This window comes from Pelophylax lessonae (genome assembly GCF_965119305.1).
Source record: "Pelophylax lessonae genome assembly, chromosome: 2".
Taxonomy (NCBI): Eukaryota; Metazoa; Chordata; class Amphibia; order Anura; family Ranidae; genus Pelophylax; species Pelophylax lessonae.
The window spans coordinates 583,959,674-583,979,510 of record NC_138769.1 but is presented as its reverse complement, the minus strand read 5'-3'; the positions used below and the strand labels follow the sequence as shown (position 1 = coordinate 583,979,510).

The 19,837-nt window shown below is 41.1% G+C and overlaps 1 protein-coding gene across 1 annotated transcript; it reads right to left on the bottom strand.

Moving 5' to 3' along the window:
- Window positions 1-3,849: 3,849 nt before the first annotated feature.
- LOC309548585 (chymotrypsin-like elastase family member 1) lies at window positions 3,850-19,498 on the bottom strand. The gene is made up of 8 exons (XM_082248559.1): window positions 19,439-19,498; window positions 15,969-16,066; window positions 14,528-14,628; window positions 11,514-11,639; window positions 10,093-10,229; window positions 8,661-8,806; window positions 7,853-8,002; window positions 3,850-3,975 (listed from the first exon to the last, which is right to left on the bottom strand). Exons 1-8 carry the CDS (start codon window positions 19,476-19,478, stop codon window positions 3,967-3,969), a joined length of 807 nt encoding a protein of 268 aa, XP_082104685.1. The 5' UTR covers window positions 19,479-19,498; the 3' UTR covers window positions 3,850-3,966.
- Between the last annotated feature and the right edge of the window lie 339 nt (window positions 19,499-19,837).

Sequence of the window (19,837 nt, the reverse complement as noted above, 5' to 3'; positions counted from 1 at the left end):
ACATTTCCCCCACCCCGCTCTCCGCCCCCCCCCCCAACCTGGCGGGAGCATGTACCCAAAACCAAGTGCAGAGAGAAAAATAGAGGCAGTGAACAACCCAGTACACCAGGAGGGTGAACCAGGACCCTAGCAGTGACATACAAAAAACATGGAGCAACTCTGCAGTGCGTTTTGCGAATGCTAGAGGCGACCTAACCCTGGTTAAGAAGTCTGGAGTAGGAACCCATAGGAAAAAAATAAGGATGACAAAGAAAATGTAAGTGAACTCGCCATGCATGTCAGTAAAGACAACCTGCGGCTCACGCAATGGGTCAAAGTAAGGGAAGAAAAGGAAACCCCCTGTAAAGGAAAGCAATGAGACCCAGCGTGCAACAGGAGGGCCACAAAACAGCTGCATCATAGACAATAATCAATTTGAAGCATGTACTGTAAAGGCACCTCTAAACAGTAAAATAGGACATAGCTAAAATATACGAAAAATAAGAGGAGGAGGGGGAAATAAATCAAAGCAAACAGGTATAAAAATGATACACACATTATTAGTCGTGGTGCCCACAAACTAAAAGGGGGATGAGTAGAAAAACCCAAGTATGGGACGCCATGTGAGACGTCGGGAGCCCTGCGCCCCCTAAGGACGACATCCAGGAGGACAGTAGTTCAGCAAGCAGGGGGTATCAGCAGAAGAATCAGCAGCAAGGCTCACGATGCCATGGAGTCCCGTGAGTAGGAGGATAGCAGCAGCGCAGGTTAGAGATTCAGTTCAAAATTCAGTGGCGACCTTGCGCCGTGTACTGGTCAAGCCATGCTGACGCCAGCGCCGGATCCTCATAAAATTGAGCCTTGCCATCGCAAATCACCCGAAGGCACGCAGGAAACAATATAGCATACTTCAGATTATGGATACGGAGCCGTTTCTTAACATCTGCGAATTTAGATCTTTGCTTTTGAACCTCAATGGAGAAGTCGGGGAACACCATTATAGACACGTTGAGGAAGGGGAGGTTCCCACGTTCCCTAGTCAGGCACAGGACTTTATCCCTGTCACTGTAGTTCAATTGCTTGTCAATGAAAGTCCGTGCTGGGGCTCCCTCCGGAGGGCGGCGGGCGGGCATACGATGCGCCCTCTCCACTGCAAATGTAGTGGAAAAGGCCTCCCTGCCATACGTGGAGACAAGCAGGTTCTCCAAAAAAGTGGGGGGGGGGGGTCGGTCCCCTCAGCACCCTCCGGCAATCCCACAAAACAGAGGTTGCAGCATCTAGCTCTGTTTTCCAAGTCATCCTGCTTCTGGGCAAGTTGCTGGAGCTAACGCTGAAGAGACTCTGTGGTGTGCTGCAGGGGGAGGATGACATCCTCTGCCTGACTAATCCTGGCCTCAGTGTCCGTGACTCGATCCCTGAGTTTGGACATGTCCTGTCTGATCAGGGATACATCAACTTTGACCTCCTCAATCTTGGCCGTTAACGTGGTCTGACAGGTGGAAACAGCATCGAGTACCTTGTTTAAGTCCGCAGCAGTCACTGGCGCGGGAGGCTCGGCGCCATCTTGAGCAGAGGGGCCTGGATCCTGTCGGCGGAACTTGTCCAGCGAAGCCGCGGCGGCAGCTGCAGACTTTTTCGGCGGAGACATGGCTCGGGGGTGTGCGGGAACGAAGCACGCAGGGTCGGTGAGTAGAGGAGATCGTGGGCACCCAGGATAGTCAGAGTCGGATCAGCCGATTGTGGAGCGAGGCACACAAGCGACCTACTCAATTGCCGTCCAGGCCACGCCCCAGTACCAGTAGTTTTAAAAAAAAAATTGCTACTCAAGTACTGAAAGTAAAAGTACAAGTACTGTGTTATGTAGTTAATAAAGAAAGAAGTCAAAAGTTTGAACATCATATTGTTTTTTATTATTTCAAATGATTAACCTAAAGGACAATCACAATTCCTTTGGCTGTAACTTTTTGTAAACAAAAACAGATAAAGTATGTCCCTCCCTTCCCCCTTTAAAGCATCCCTCCTTCTCTTCCCTGCATGTTTATTTTTTTCTCTTATTGGTGCGCAAAATCATATATAAACCAATGTGATATACAACAATATATTCCGATAATTAAATAAAGGAAGAGTGTATGAAATCAAAGTCAATAAAAAGTCCATATATATAATGCCATAATGCCATGATACCATATATATGTGACAAAACAAGATGAATATATTTTCAAATGTGCAGGAATCAAACAGGTGCTATGCCAAATAATAGGTGCAGACTCCGAGTCCCACCACCTTGTGGATTTCCCCCTTACCCGGCGGATGAAGGTAAGTGCAAAATAATATCCAAATAGACTCTTCCAGTGAAACAAAACTGCAAAACCTGTGCTCTCAACTTCCAGTGAAATAAGCAAAATCAGCCTCTTACCTGAAAAAAGGTCTATGAACGCTTGTGACTCTCCCTGGTTGGGGGAGGTTCTCTTCCCCTTAACAGCAGATATGTAGACCATTTTATTTATACATACAGTATCATTTATTTTCATATGCGCTGATTTACACATGACATTATACACATTTTTTTGAACTTCATGAAACCTGCCATCTACTGTTCTGGCAGTGGTAATTTTTATAATTGTAACGAGTAACTATGCAGCACAAAAAAAAAATATCGGAGTAGAAGTATTGAAATCATCGAAAAAATGTAGTGAAGTAAAAGTGGAAGTAGGAGAAAAAAATTCTACTCCAGGAAAGTACAGATACCGCCTTTCGGTACTTAAGTACAGTAGTGAAGTAGTTCTACTTAGTTACTATACATCTCTGTGTGCGACCAATAGAAAAAAGGAAATCGGAAATAAGGAGAGGAACTAGTAATGTAATGGTACCCCAGAAATCTGCGGCTAATTCGGTAGTGTCACCACATACAAAAATTGTTAAAAGGAAGGAGAGAATCAGCGCAAGATGTCTAAAATTGGTGGACAATAAAACACTGATACATGAATAAAAACTTAGACAATAATGATCTTCTAAAAAACTACAATATAATGTATAAGGTGCCAAAGTGATCAATCAGGTGCTTATGTGCCGAATAAATATAGATAATAATAGAAGTGATGATGCTTAATCACAATAAATTATTAAAGTGGTATAAAATGAAAGATGTAGTTGTAAAAAATGATGATAAAGTACAGCTTAATGATTGCTGTATAAAAAAGTGAACCACTACAACCTTAAGTTGCACAGTGAATATCTAGGACGAACTGAATCAGGTGCCAGTGATGATATCAATAACAAAAGTGACAGTGAATCCACTTGAAGTGCTAAATAAATAAATAAATGCTGTAAACAGCACTAATGAATAAATTACAAAATTGCAAAGTCCCAAAATAAGTGCAAAAAGTGCAAAAAATGCCAAAAATTACAATAATATAAAGTTCATGTGTGATGGAGTGACACAGGACACTTCCAGTGACAACCCGGTGTGGACTTTCGTGAGCTTGGAATCCACAAACAAGTGTCACCGGAAGTGACGTCACCACGGCTTCTCCCGACGCGTTGCGTCACAATCTCACTTGACTTTATCAAGGGTCATGTGAGATTGTGACGCAACGCATCGGGAGAAGCCGTGGTGAAGTCACTTCTGGTCTACGGCCGAGACCGGAAGTATCGGAAGTATTGAGCACATATGTGGCTGTATAACACTTTGTTTGCAATATTGTTCTATAAATGTTCTCCCCAAGAGCTTGCAGTTTTATAGCTGGATCTCATGTATATTCCTATACGCACTGGCTTAATACAATGCAAATAAAGTAATACAGTGTGGAATTACTAATATGATGAGTTTTATGTATAGATTGAAAGAAAAAACAATATACTCTAAATGTGCTGTCATTCAACTCTTTATTATCATGCTGATCTCATTTAAACAACATCATAGATGAAATAGTATTCAATGCAGCAAGCTTGTTTCTCTTCAAAAATGCCTTAGAAAGGGTTCTTTGATTAGACGTTCTAAAAGAAGCAAAAAAAAAAAAAGGGATTATGTGTTTGTTAGTCAATTCACTGAATTGCTGTAAATATAGTGCAATAATTAGCATACTGAATATACCCAACTATACAGCCAGCAGTAGATTTCTTCTAGTTAAAGTAGTAATAAAGGAAAACATTTTTTTTTTTTTTTTTTAATTTTGGATAGAGTGAGGGTTATAACCCCTATCAGGTTTATTTTTGCCATCTGTATCCCATTGGGGAGATTTCCCTTCACTTCCTGTCCCATAGCCAAAACAGAAAGTGCAAAATAAAGTGGCTCTAAAGGCATGCATTTTTTTTTTACCTGCATTCCTAATGCATTTGCATTGGGATACAAAAACCTTCCATGATCAGCTATCCCCAGCTCCCCTTAAATACTTACCTGGTTCCTCTTTCAATCCAGCGCAGTGCCCGTCTACAGCAGTGCTTGTCTTCAATCCCTCTCTCTCACAGGCACAGAGACAGCAAAACACATGAGCAGAGGGCAGAGGTGAGCCATGCTGTGTGTGTCTATAGATGCACACAACCCTGCTCAGGGCGAGCTTGCATGAGTACCCCCATAGCAAGGGGCTTGCTAAAAGGGCATTCAGAGAAGAGGAGGAACAGAAAGCGCCAGCTGGGGACCCAAGAAGAGTAAGTTCAGGGCTGCATTGTGCAATACCATAAGTATAAAATGTTTATTTTTTTAATTTAAAAAAATATGAACACTTTAAGGGCTCTTTCACACGGGCGGTCCGATCAGATCCGCCTGTCAGTTTTTTAGGCAGATCTGATCGGATCCTCCATGCAGCGCTACGGGGCAGCGGATGTCAGCGGAGACACCTCTGCTGACACCCACTGCCATCCGTATCCGATCCTGTCTGTGAAATCTGGATGGATGGAAACCCTATTTTTCCATCCGTTCAGGGATCGGATCAGATGAGAGCGGACAGGCGGTTCCTCTTTCAATCCAGCGCAGTGCCCGTCTACAGCAGCGCTTGTCTTCAATCCCTCTCTCTCACAGGCACAGAGACAGCAAAACACATGAGCAGAGGGCAGAGATGAGCCATGCTGTGTGTGTCTATAGATGCACACAACCCTGCTCAGGGCGAGCTTGCATGAGTACCCCCCTAGCAAGGGGCTTGCTAAAAGGGCATTCAGAGAAGAGGAGGAACAGAAAGCACCAGCTGGGGACCCAAGAAGAGTAAGTTCAGGGCTGCATTGTGCAATACCATAAGTCCCCGTTCACACTGGGGCGACCTGTGAGGCGACCTGGTCGGCTCACAGGTCGCCGTAGGTCGCCTTCCATAGGGAAGCTGCGGACCCGTTCTAATAGGAGCAACACAAGTCGCTCCGACTTAGAAAAAGGGTCCGGAGCTTCTTTGGGGCGACCCGGAGCGACCGTCACAGACTTCAATGTTATGAAGTCCATGGCGGCCGCTCCGAGGTCGCCCCTGGAAGTCGGATCGCCCCAGTGTGAACAGGGCCTAAGTATAAAATGTTTATTTTTTTAATTTTAAAAAATATAAACACTTTAACCTCCCTGGCGGTATGATTATGTCAGGAATTACATACCAAAAGCGGTACAATTGTTTTCATGGAAATTTGGCGTTATGTATTATAGGCCTACAATTCTTAGTAATTACTGACTTAAACCTGACCAAAACAAGACTCTAGTAGACATCCCAGATGTGATAAATTTGAAACACAAACGCATGAATTATAATCGAATCAATAATATTATTTTATTATTTAATATATAATATATATAATAAAATTATATTATTGATTAGATTATAATTCACGCATTATATATTATATATAGATATATGTGTATATATATATATATATATATATATATATATATATATATATATATATATATAATATATAATATATAATGCATTAATTATAATTGAATCAATAATATAATTTTATATATATATATGTGTGTGTGTGCATATATATATATATATATATATATATACATATATATATGCATATATATATACCGGTATATATATGCGCATATATATATATATATATATATATGCATATATATATATGCATATATATATATATGCATATATATATATATATATATATATATATATATATATATATATAATATAAAATGTGTTTTGTGTTTTGTGCAACGTTTTTTTTTTTTTTTTTTTTTAATTTCCCTCCCTAGTTCCGCTCCCATGCAGCATTGCTGCTGCAGGGAACGGAACTAGGAAGTGATCAGACCGACGGAGGGACGGAGGAGCGGCGGGACTCTCGGCTGGCGATCTCAGCAATGAGAGATCATCGCTGGATCGCCAGGATAAGGTAAGAGAACACCGCTGCGCTCTCTGCAATCCACCCCGAGCGTGACTTGGGGTTACCGATCCTGCAATGAAAAATCAACCCCGAGTCACGCTCGGGATTACCGCCTAGGAGGTTAAGGGCTCTTTCACACGGGTGGTCCGATCAGATCCGCCTGTCAGTTTTTTAGGCAGATCTGATCGGATCCTCCATGCAGCGCTACGGGGCAGCGGATGTCAGCGGAGACACCTCCGCTGACACCCGCTGCTATCCGTATCCGATCCTGTCCGTGAAATCTGGACGGATGGAAACCCTATTTTTCCATCCGTTCAGGGATCAGATCGGATGAGAGCGGACAGGCGGTCCGCTCTCATCCGATCCCCCATAGAGAGCAGCGGGAGCTGTGACACCTCCCTCTCCGCACTGCAAGCGGAGATGGAGCTGTCATCCGCCGGCTCAGCGGGGATCGACGGATCGATCCTCGCTGAGCAGAACGGATCCGCCTATGGAGGCGGACCGTGTGAAAGAGCCCTAAGGGAATCCATTGCCCCCTTGAACTAGTGTCCCCATTGGAAGACTTCTCCTTTATTACTATTCTAGGGACCACCTAAAATTTGTGATTTTCCTTTTCTTTCACTTTCAGTGATAAGATAACAGTAAATAGGACAAATAGGGAGGGTGAATCTCTGTAACGGCTGGCACAGATGGCAAATAAATCTGACAGGGGTTCTAATCCCTCTCCATTTAACTTAAAAGAAAAAAGTTTTACCTGCAGTTATACGTTAAGTTCTCCCCTACAAATAGTGCAAGCTCTCCCTTGACAACTTAAGTACCTCTCTGTTTTACAATTCTAATAATGGTTCATTTACCTATTTATAAATAGTGACAGATTAATGAACCAGTAAGAGCCCATTCAGACTAGCGCGACTTGTCAGGCGACTTGTCAGCCTGACAAGTCGCGCTCGGTCGCGGTCCATTGAGTAGTACAGGACCCGTTCTAATAGGAGCGACACAAGTCGCTCCGACTTAGAAAAAGGGTCCTGTACTACTTTGGGGCGACCTCGAAGCGACTTGCATAGACTTCCATTATGTGAAGTCCCTGCAAGTCGCTCCGAAGTCGTGGTGCACGGGACTGACAAGTCGCCTCCCCAAGTCGTGCAGAGTCGTGTCGCGCTATTCTGAATGGGCTCTTAAGGCAGTAGCATGTGGAAGCTCTTTCTGCTAGTGATTTCATGCCAGTTTTATTCACACAATGCTGCATGCGTAACAGGGTCAGGGGGATTCCTATGTGAAATGCAGCAATCAACTAGTAAAAAATTTCTACAAGGTCACCCTTATTGAAATTATTGGTTAGAAACACCTGTGTGACCCAGCTCTAAATCACAGAACAGTTCAGATTATTTTTCTTTAGGTAGAGACAGATGGAAGCAAAACATTGTAGTTTTTACTGAATACTCCACGAGTTCATTAGCTTATTTGCATGTGACAACACTTGAATTGATTTTTGCTGAGCTGTGCAAAGTAAAGTAAAAGGCCCGGGTATTTATCTGGGAAGGTCATATTGGTGACTTACGCTGTTGATCCAGGAGATGTAGGCAGACACTCTGGTGAACACGGATGGTTTCTGGAAATAGTTGCATCCAAGAGAGGATCCAAAGCTGACAATGCCATGGACTTGGTACACACCATTGATGGCACAGTTCAGGGGTCCACCGGAATCACCCTGAAATTGTAAGAAAATATGTAAAATGTTGCTGAAATCACTATAATCACTTGTTTCATAATTTACTTTAAAGAAGGCATGGTGTTTAGTATCCTCATTATTTGGCAATATATAGCAGGCTGACAATATGCTGTACAAAGGGGGTAAATGTTTTTTCAAGATCTCAAAATGACTTGTATTTATAGGAGCATCCATATCAAGTTCATATAATGAAACTGCTGCATGCACACTTTAGTTAGAGTAGAGCATTCAGTAATTATGACTTTACAAATTAAGTAGCAATATAATTGTGATGAATATAAATATAAATTGATAAAATTCCATATATTGTAAGAAATGTAGGGAAGTTTAGCAGTAAGTCTCATGATGAATGATGTGTTTCTGTTCTTTTTGTAAGATTGCTAAAACCTGAAAGCAGAGGTGTCCTAGCTGCTCTATCCTTGTATATTATATCACAGTTATCCTTGTATGTATAAATAAATTCATTGTGATCTCACAGATTATAAAGTGACATGGAATTTTGTTTCCACTCTATAGATAAAGAATTATAGAAATAATATTATTTCTGATAATGATCATAATAGCAACAATAGTTAAACTGGGGATATATAGAAACTTAGTATAAAAACGTTATAAAAAAAATTTAAAAAAAACTCACATTGCAAGATGCCTTGACTCCGTCACCACCAGAACAGATCATATTGGTCTTAACAGTGCTGCCCCACCAGGCGCTCAAGGAGCAGGTAGAGTAGGCAATCGTGGGCAGAGTGACCTGCTGGAGGATGCTGGGCAGAGAACCACCAGCTGCAGACAAAGAAAGGTTTGCATTACAGCCATTGCAAAGATAAAACTTATGTCCAGTGATTGGTAAACCAGAAGAACAAGTGATTCCCCGGTTCAATCATCCTAATGTACTATTTCGATTTTTAGATAACTAATTATATTCATTCTAATGTTCATTTCATATCTGATCTTATATGGCTCATTTAATACGCCTCACAATATCTTTATAGGGTAGTTATTTCTCACATTTACACTTATACTATGAATTTTCTGTACTATGTTCTTTCAACAACCCAGCTTAACATTTCCTTTGTTGAATTGTACTCTAATTTTGTGCCTTTTACTACCATCTACAATGCGTTTTTCTTAATGTACTATATTTACTTGAACCACAAATTTATACTAAAAAAAAAAGTTTGTAAACAAAAAAGAACAAGTGATTCACAAATGTTGTCTAATCTGCAGGGATCATGCAATAATTCAGTAGTTCAGGCAATCTTGAATTCTAAATTGTATGATTCCCTGCAGACTGTTCAAATCTGCATACATAAATGCAAGTGAGTCAAAAATATTGCAGTTTGCCTGGTAACTAGTTGATTCTCTCTCTGCTAGTAATACTTTCACAGAAGAGTCAATGGGGTTGAATCACTAAAGGCAAATAGTTTATGCACTTTGCAAAGTGTACTTGCACTTTTCAAGTGCAGTTGCTCCAGAGCTTAGTAAATGAGGTAAAGCTTCACTTTGCAAAGAACACCCAATTATGTGCAAGGAAAATGTAATAAAAAACTGCATTTTTGCTTGCACATAATTGGATGATGGAAGTCAGAAGAGCTTCTGCTTATTTACTAAGCTCTGGAGCAACTGCACTTGCAGAGTGCATTTGCACTTTGCAAAGTGCACAGTCTATTTGCCTTTAGTAAATCAACCCCTATGATTATACAGTACACTAGCTTAATGGGTTAGTGGTGTGTCAAGCCAATTACAAAGTTGTGCATGTAATCTCTGATAGCCAGGTTTGCATTCATTAACAACAAATGTAACAACACATGCATTTTTAAAAAATTCAAAACAGGCTCACATTATAGAACTTGCCAGTGGCTTACTTGATATTTCTGTAGCACTACTTCCAATCAGCAGAGGAGATATATTTTGAGTAAAGCTACAATCATATAGCATGTCTGTCTTAAACACACTTTTACACTATTTCTTTTCTGAAATGCGTCTGCACACCACAGTTGGTAACCCCCTACCGACTATTTTAACAGAACTACGTCACTAATCTTCACTATGATGGAATCAATACTTACTGCTGGTTCTTCCCCAGCCAGTGACAACGCAGTTGAAGTTGTTTGCCAGAATGTAGCCATCACTTGGCAGAGAAGCCACTTTCACAGCGGAGTTCAGGGTAGCGCTGGAGGCCAGCCACAGGATAGCGATATCATAGCTATAAATTATACAAAGTAGCAAACATTGACATGAGTGCTTTACACTCACAAAAATAGACAAAACATAATGACATTTGCACAGTCTTCTGTCCATGATAAGAGACAAGACAAAATACTAAGGGCATTGACATATTGGTTAATGGCAGGGGTAAACCTCCCATATAACGCCAATGTACTGAGTGGCAAAGCGGTTAGCACTATGACCTTCCAGAGCTGTGGTCTGGGGCTAAGATTCTATCAGAGAAAATGTATGGAATTTGTTTGCTGGTGTTTCTGATGTTTGCTTGGATTTCCCCCAGGTGCTCTCTTTTCTCTCTACAATCATAAAATATACTTGTAGGTGAATAAGCTTCCACCAAAACTGTCCCTAGGTTTTGTGGGCCTGTACAATTGTGATATAAATGCTAGACTGAGAACTTTTTGGAGATATGTGAATCATTCTATGGTTTTAAAATAAACTCTTAAGCATTTCCAAGCAAGAAGCGAGATTTTTATGTAGGACAGGACTGGCCATAGGCAACTCAAAATTTGGCCGATTCAGCCAGAAGAGATTTTATCCATGGGTGGCTCTACAAGGACCAGCTGGTTGCACAAATGTTGATTTAAAAATCAACTGAGCCAGGTGAAAAGTATTGGCTGAGCAGTGACTGTATCCTATTAGATGCAGTCACTGTTTAGGTAATCAGGCAGCTGCAGGTGTTATGGCTGCTGAATACAGTTTTTGTCAGTGGAAATTCCCCCATCTATTCTGTTTAGCATGTATGGGGAAATCCACTGATTCCCCCCATAGCCTGAATAGGAGAAAATTGAGCTGTGCATGGCTAACGTAATACTAGTATTCCTATTTACTATCAGGAAATTGGAGGTCACAGAGAAGTTTACCAGGTTTGTAAGTGAAAGCAGAGACTATTCATTATGATATTCCAGAGAACTTACAGTAAGTCTATTTAATCTTTTCCACATGGCTTTGTTGCAAAGTCAAGTCCTGCGACTTAAAAGTTCTGAAAATTATAATAGTTGTGGCTAAATTGCAACATGCGTAAGGTATTCTGGGTTATATCACCACCTACAGGTTTCTATTGGCTGCATGTAAGCTATATTGTACATTTAATGGATTAATATGAAATAGAAAGTCTGCTCTAACATGTGCCTCTTCAGCAGAATAGTTGCTGTTTTTAAATGTTTACATTGTACTTAATGCCACCTTATCCACTTTTATGTAAAAGGGCATTTATATGACTGTGAGTAAACAACAGATCTATTGCCATGTTTCAGCTTTTTACCCAGCAGCGACGTTGTTTCTGTTCCAGCTGGCGTGCTTTCTAATTGAAGATACAGAGATGTACTGTTCAGTACCATCACTAGCGCTAAGGCTGTGGTCTCCCAGGGCAACACGGAAGGTTTGAACACTAGGGAAAAATAGAAAGATTAAAGAAAATGAGAGGTGTTTCTAATATTAGACATGTAATGCATTTCGTAGGTAAATAAAAGTTAGTACCTGTAGGAATATCATACATCTATTGCCCTCTCTGCCCCTTGTTAAAGCAGAAAGAGCACAGGAGGAATATGTCGATGATGAGGCTATCGATTGTCAGTGCAGTTACCTCAGACAGAAGTTGTATGGTAAGCTATTTAAATGCTGGCTTGGCAACACCTAAACAAACACTGTTATCTTACCCCATTCAGCTCAAAGTTACAGTGTCTGTATAAAGGGGCTCCCCTCCTACTGTTATTTACCCTCTCAGTGCTCCCCCACAGTTTCTTCCTCCATTGCAGCCAGCACAAGAATCCACAGTATTGGCAGACACTATGGGAAGTGGCGGTGTCACTCTCTCTGTCATGTGACAGTGTTTCTCTTACTGCTAAATATGCCCTTTATTCAGATTAGTACTAAAGTATTTGGACATTCACTGGGGTTACAGCACACATCAGGATAACAGGAAAGTAGATAATGGAGGGATTGGGGAGTCAACCCCCCCCCCCCTTCCCAAATTAGATTCTGTGCAGTGCCAAAGCTAGTGCTGACAGCTGCACTGGGCATCCAAAACAGGAGCCACTCCTGCAGCCTGTCAGTTCAGAGCAAGGGAGGCTGCTCGTCACCTGCTCCACTCACCTGATCCAGCAAAGGGAAGACTTCCCCTACTCTGAACTGCCCTTGTCTGGTTATTGTCATGTGTATTACTGACTTCTGACCCTTCTACTCTTTGTGGTGCGCAGTCTTGACCTCTATACTTTGTGCATTATGCACCTTTGACCCCTTTACTCTGTATGTTTCACACTCCTGACCCCTACTTTCTGTACATTAGGCCCTGTTGTCTCTTGCAGTCTTTGAGATACGCACCTCTGACTGCTAACCCCTGTGCTCTGTGCGATATCCACTGAAGTTTTGTGCCCTTCCTATTGTTAGCTCCGTTTTGCCACAAGCATAATTTGCTGTGGCACACTGTAGTGCGCTGCCTAATTTTTTTTCTCTGGTCCCCAAGGCTGACCCTCCAGGAAAAACACATTTAATTGGCCCTGCAAAAGAACACACCAGAGATGTGTAAGTTTATAAAAGCACCTGAGGCTGCATTTTGCACAGGTGTGTGTGTTAGGGGGTGTTATTTAGGTTTGCAGTACACAAAAAAACTCTAAAATAATTGGGAAGATAGACATGTATATGTTAAGAACATCTGCTCTTTGGTAATCTAAATATATATACAGTGTGTATGTATGTATATATATATATATATATATATATATATATATATACACACACACACACACACACCGTATCTCGAAAAAGTGAGTACACCCCTCACATTTTTGTAAATATTTTATTATATCTTTTCATGTGACAACACTGAAGAAATGACACTTTGCTACAAGACGGCATCACGGTCAGCTGGTGGATGTTAGTGACCTTGCGCTCTTCCACTTTCTGTGTGAGAATGCCCCACAGATGCTCAGTAGGGTTTAGGACTGGAGACATGCTTGGCCAGTCCATCACCTTTACCTTCAGCTTCTTTAGCGAAGCAGTGGTCGTCTTGAAGGTGTGTTTGAGGTCGTTATCATGTTGGAATACTGCCCTGCGGCCCAGTCTCCGAAGGGAGGGGATCATACTCTGCTTCAGTATGTCACAGTACATGTTGGCATTCATGGTTCCCTCAATGAACTGTAGCTCCCCAGTGCTAGCAGCACTCATGCAGCCCCAGACCATGACACTCCCACCCCCATGCTTGACTGTAGGCAAGACACACATGTCTTTGTACTCCTCACCTGGTTGCCGCCACTCACGCTTGACACCATTTGAACCAAATAAGTTTAACTTGGTCTCATCAGACCACAGGACATGGTTCCAGTAATTCATGTCCTTAGTCTGCTTGTCTTCAGCAAACTGTTTGCGGGCTTTTTTGTGCATCGTCTTTAGAGGCTTCCTTCTGGGATGGCAGCCATGCAAACCACTTTTATGCAGTATGCGGCGTATGGTCTGAGCACTTACAGGCTGACCCCACACCCCTTCAACCTCTGCAGCACTCATACGTCTATTTCCCAAAGACAACCTCTGGAGCATGCGCACTCAACTTCTTTGGTCGACCATGGCAAGGCCTGTTCTGAGTGGAACCTATCCTGTTAAACCGCTGTATGGTCTTGACCACCATGCTGCAGCTCAGCTTCAGGGTCTTGGCAATCTTCTAATAGCCTAGACCATCTTCATGTAGAGCAAAATTTCTGTTTTTCAGATTCTCAAAGAGTTCTTTGCCATGAGGAGCCATGTTGAACTACCAGTGACCAGTGACCAAATTTAACATACTTGCTCCCCATTCACACCTGAGACCTTGTAACACTAACAAGTCACATGACACCAGGGAGGGAAAATGACTAATTGGGCCGGTTTTGACAATTTCACTTAGGGGTGTAATCACTTTTGTTGCCAGCGGCTTTGACACTAATGGCTGTGTGGTGAAATATTTTGAGGGGGCAGCAAATTTACACTTTTATACAAGCTGTAAACTCGCAACTTTACATTGTAGCAAAGTGTAATTTCTTCAGTTTTGTCACATAAAAAGATATAATAAAATATTTACAAAAATGTGAGGGGTGTACTCACTTTTGTGAGCTAATATATTATATATATATATATATATATATATATATATATATATATATATATATATATGTATGTGTGTATATATATATATATATATATATATATATATACACACACACACACACACATATATATATATATATATATATATATATATATATATATATATATATATTTTATTGTCTAAGTACATTGATGTAATAATACCTGTCCACGCAGTGAGCAGCAGTCAAGACACGGTTAGCACGGATCAGGGAACCTCCGCAGGTGTGGTACCAGCTGCTGCCAGAGAGGTACTGCAGAGATACCTGAAGGAATTAAATAGCAGAATTATAACTTTGCTGAAAGGTAAAACAAGGGTGGATGTTGCCAGAGAAAGTAATCTGATATAATCTTTACTTTTCTAACCTATTCCAATCTGGTGACAATCTGAATGGCTAAAATATTTTGGCATTTTTTTATTGCTTCATGTTTATAGATGCAATTTGTGTACATGCTAGCTGCCAATTGTGAATTTATATAATAGCCTGACTGTTACACTGTGTGCCATATTAAAGAGGTTACTATATGTGCACACCAGTCAGGCAGAACGTTTGGTAGTCTTGCGGACCAGTTTTTTAACATGGATTTAAAGTCTGTTTTTTTTTTTTTTTTTTAACCTTAATGAATTATCTGCATTACTTGTCCAACCCACCCCCATCCTTAAACGCTATCCTGATTCCTGTTACCACTCCAGTGCTGTCCCAGGCTGCTTTCATAGAATACACTGGAAGCAGTGGGAGCCATAGGCTTCTGCTGCTTCCAGGCAAATTTCTATGAGGAGAGAGCAGGGTAATGGCTTACCTGTGCTGTGTGTATTTATGGCTTTGGAGCGCGCATGCACTGGTGCCTCCTTAGCACCTGGCTTCCTAAAGAGGCCCTTAGAGAAGAGAGGAGCGGACAGTGCCAGCAGAGGATTGTCAGAAAAGAAGGTGGGGGACCTTTATGTGCAAAAGTATAACCTTTTTATTTTAACAATAAAAAATCCACGCTTAGTATCTCTTTAATCTTAACATTCATCTTCTGCACATGGCTTTGCCAATAGCTATATCAACATAGTTAAATACTTTAGCTAGGCTCACTTTATTTTTTGACTGGTCTTAAATCTATGCCAGCAAGACTTCAAACCTTTAGTGAGTGCACAAGTTCAAGCAATGCCCTTCCGCAGCCGTAACCACATACAGAGTTTAAAAGGCAGGACACACAGGCCAGAACTATTTGAAAAGAATCTACTGTCCCACCCAACAGAACTGTGAAGACGCCGAACAAAGTGATTGCAAGGGACTATATAGAGCTCTAATTAGAAGTAATTTGTGCATTTTTTTCTGATTGCAGCCATATGCAGCTAATATTCAAACTTTATCCTGAAAATCATTTCACTTGGGCTAGACACAGTCCTTTAACTTTCCTTTTAATTTGACTCATTCTGTTAAAGTAGGCAAAAACAGGTCATAGAATTAGTACAATTTTTTGGAAATGATTCACCATAAAATCATCAATAACTAAAACAATGTATAAAGCATTTTTACAATGTATACTGATCACTTATGAAAAATTGTGCTCCAAAGGGTAAATCAATGATTGGATCTTGTACTTGTGTGTAACTAACCTGCCATGGCCAGGCATTCTTGGCTGCGTTGGTGCCTCCTACCACACGGCTATTATCATTGTCCTCAAAATAGCGGATATCATCATCATGACAGTATCCTTTAAGTGAAATTAAAAAAGACAAAGTGTGTACGTGAGTACGTTTTGTGAAAATACTGTTATATAATAAACAAGAAAGAAAACTGAATTGCAAAAGTGAATTTGACACATAAAATGCCTGATCACAGTTATTCAGCTTTGAGTAGAAAACTACAGAAATTCCTTTTACCTTTACATTCATTGTGCTATGGCTATTTAACCACTTCCTGACCGCCCACTGCGTATTTACGTCCCTAATTTGACATTAAATATCGGAGTTATGGCAGCAGATAGCTGCCATAACCCTGGTATTTTCTTAAACGGCGAGCGGTCCGCTTTACCATAAAAGTGGTCCTAGCAGGGGATTTGCGACAGGATCCCTCTCCTGCCGCTTCCCGGTCATTTTCCTTGCTTACCCTTTACCTTTACATTCATTGTGCTATGGCTATTTAACCACTTCCTGACCGCCCACTGCGTATTTACGTCCCTAATTTGACATTAAATATCTGAGTTATGGCAGCAGATAGCTGCCATAACCCTGGTATTTTCTTACACGGCGAGCGGTCCGCTTTACCATAAAAGTGGTCCTAGCAGGGAATTTGCCACAGGATCCCTCTCCTGCCGCTTCCAGGTCATTTTCCTTGCTTACCGGAGCCGTCGGTAGCGGGGAAAATGATCCGACCTGCTTGCCTGATGGGCAGGAAGTCGAGTGAGGGCAAGATGGCCCTCACTCCACTCTATGCTCTTGGAGGCCTGGAGCAACGTCAAACGTCACTTCATCCCAACAGCCTTAAAGGGCGACATTTTTTTTAAAAATAAAAATAAAGACATTTTTTTTTTTTATTGCTTTAGTGTCTATTTGACCCCAGATCTCACTTTAAAGAGGACCTGTCCTGCATATTTCTATTACAGGGGATGTTTACATTCCTTGTAATAGGAATAAAAGTGATCCACATTTTTTTTTGAAAGGGGAAATATAAAAATAAAAAAAAAAAGTTGCATCCACATATGTAAACGGTGTTCAAACCACACATGTGAGGTATCGCCACGATCGTTAGAGGGAGATCAATATTTCTAGCACTAGACCTCCTCTGTATTTTTAACCACTTTAGCCCCGGAGGATTTGGCTGCTCAATGACCAGGCCCTATTTTGTGATTCGGCACTGCGTGATTTTAACGGACAATTGCGCGGCCGTGCGACACTGTACCCAAACAAAATTGATGTCCTTTTTTTCCCACAAACAGAGCTTTCTTTTGGTGGTATTTGATCACCTGTGCAATTCTAATTTTTGCGCTATAAACAAAAAAAGAGCGACAATTTAAAAAAAAATAACAATATTTTTCAGATTTTTTTATATGAAATTCTCCAAAAAAAATGTAAACATCAAAGTTTTTTAACATTTTAGGCCAATTTGTTTTCTGCTACATATTATTGGTAAAAAAAAATCGCAATAAGCGTATTTTGATTTGTTTGCGCAAATGTTATTGAGTTTAAAGCGGGGTTCCGGGTACAGAAACCATTTTTCAACAAACATACCCCCGGGACAGTCAGGGCTAGTACATTCCACAATGGCTAGCCTCTGATCTGTCCCGGTTCGCACTTACCTTTTAGAAGAAATACTCACTTATAAAATTTCTTCCACAGCGTTGCCATCTCTGTTGTGGGCAGCTGAAGCCAGCGCGATCCTCTTCGGCGTCCTCTTCCGCGTCTTCTTGTCCCAGAATGCGCCTGCACCGGCCCCTCTCGCCACTTCCGGTGCGGCGCAGCATTCCTCCACAGCTTCTGGGCATGCCCAGAAGCTGTTTAGCGGGGAATGCGGCTTTGCCCCGGAAGTGACGAGCGGGGCCGTCGCATTGATTCCTGGGAGCGATGACGTCCAGCTCCCAGGAATCATCGCAAGACAGGAAGTGACGGCGGAGCCGCGGCTCAGAGGGAGGAAGTTCACTGAGGTGAGTATTTTCAATCTACAAATACAAGGTGAGTGAAAAAAAAAAATGCCTAACTATCCAATTCCTTTTCAGGTGAAGGAGACCAAGCGGATGGGCACAAAAAAAAGGTTGTTTTTGTGCCCGGAACTCCGCTTTAATAACTACAGGATAGATTTATGTCATTTTTATTGTTTTTTATTTGTACTAGTAATGACGGCGATCTGCGTTTTTTTTTTTTTTTGTGGGACTGCGACATTGCGGCAGACAGATCGGACCCCTAACTGACTTAGGGGTTAAATGTGTCCCTAGGGGGGTGATTCTAACTGTGGAGGGGCGTGGCTTGTTAAGTAATCACAGAGACATGAGATCCTATATAGCAGGATCACATAGCCTTTGTGATCATTTCAGGGAGAATGACAGACGGCTGTGTTTACATCAGTCTGTCCTCCTCTCTCTGCTGCGGGAGATCGTGAGCTCCCCAGCTAACGAGCGCTCACCCCCTACAGTCTCCTGAGCGAGCGGCGTACTTTGCCCAGGAGCACCTGCCTGCCGCAGTGAAACTGCGATGGGCGGGGCTGAAACGGTTAAACTGGTAACCTGTAGAAATTTCTGAAGCGTCGCCTATGGAGATTTTTAAGTACCAAAGTTTGTTGCCATTCCATGAGCGTGCACAATTTTGTAGCATGCCATGTTAGGTATCAATTTACTCAGCATAACATTATCTTTCACATTATAGAAAAAAATTGGGCCAACTTTACTGTTTTCTTATATTTTAATGAAAAAAGTGTATTTTGTTTTTTTTAAATTGCGTTTGTAAGATCGCTGTGCAAATACGGTGTGACATAAAGTATTGCAAACATCTCTATTTTATTCCCTAGGGTCTCTGCTAAAAAAAAAAAAAAAAATGTATATATATATATATATATATATATATATATATATATATATATATATATAATGTTTTGGTGTTCTAAGTAATTTTCTAGCAAAAAATACTGACTTTAACTTGTTGTAAACAATAAGTGTCAGAAATAGGCCTGGTCCTTAAGTTAAATTGTAGTGAAAAACCATCATTAGGGGGGTTCTAGTTAACATTTCAGTATCAGTGCGTGGTTACCTCTCCCACCTTCCTGTTCAGCTGACAGCTGAAAATTTTGGATTCTTCCCTACCTTGAGTCCTGGCAACAGTGGTCCCCACCATTCCAAAAAAGAAAATGGTTCAAACCCTTCCTTACTCTATTCAAAAAATATATATAAAATCTGGCTTTGCATATACTTTAAATAAAAAAAAAAAAAACAACAACTTTTGGTTTGATTTACTAAAGGAGTTAGGTAACTTTGCAAAATAAATTGTGTTAATTATTCAGTACATTCTTTAATAAAAATATTCCTGGGTTTGTTTAAATATTTCCCCTATTATATGCTTCAATAAAGTATCGATGAATAGGAAATATCACTTCTTACCGCAGAGGACAAGGGCAGCAAGTACCAGAAGCCTGAGCATTGTGAGGCAATTGCAGAGACAATCTCATGTACCACCAAGCCTTTCTGTCTCCTCTTTTATAGAAGGGAGAAGTCAACAACCAGTGAGAACATTTTCAGGTGATAGCAGGTGGGAAGTTTGTCCACGATTCCTCAAGGACAAGAGATATATTTAAACTTTTTATAAAAAGATTAGCAAACAGACAAGTTGATATACGAAAAGCTCCGTGTGTTGGAGCTAGAGGTTGCCCGGGACAACCATGGTGCTGCTCTGATGGACAAGAGGGTACTTGAACCTGGTGATGAGAATTTGTTAAATGCCAAAACCGAAATGTGTGAAAATGCTCATAGTGATAAAGAATTAATGCAGTCTGTCAATGA

Bases quoted from the DNA above. Each gene is read 5' to 3' on its own strand.
- LOC309548585 (XM_082248559.1), bottom strand. From the start codon at position 19,478: ATGCTCAGGCTTCTGGTACTTGCTGCCCTTGTCCTCTGCG. The intron at 8,807-10,092 runs GTAAGTATTGAT...CTTTGTCTGCAG, and splicing joins TGGCTGGGGAAGAACCAGCA to CTGGTGGTTCTCTGCCCAGC. The intron at 8,003-8,660 runs GTGAGTTTTTTT...TTACAATTTCAG, and splicing joins GAGTCAAGGCATCTTGCAAT to GGTGATTCCGGTGGACCCCT.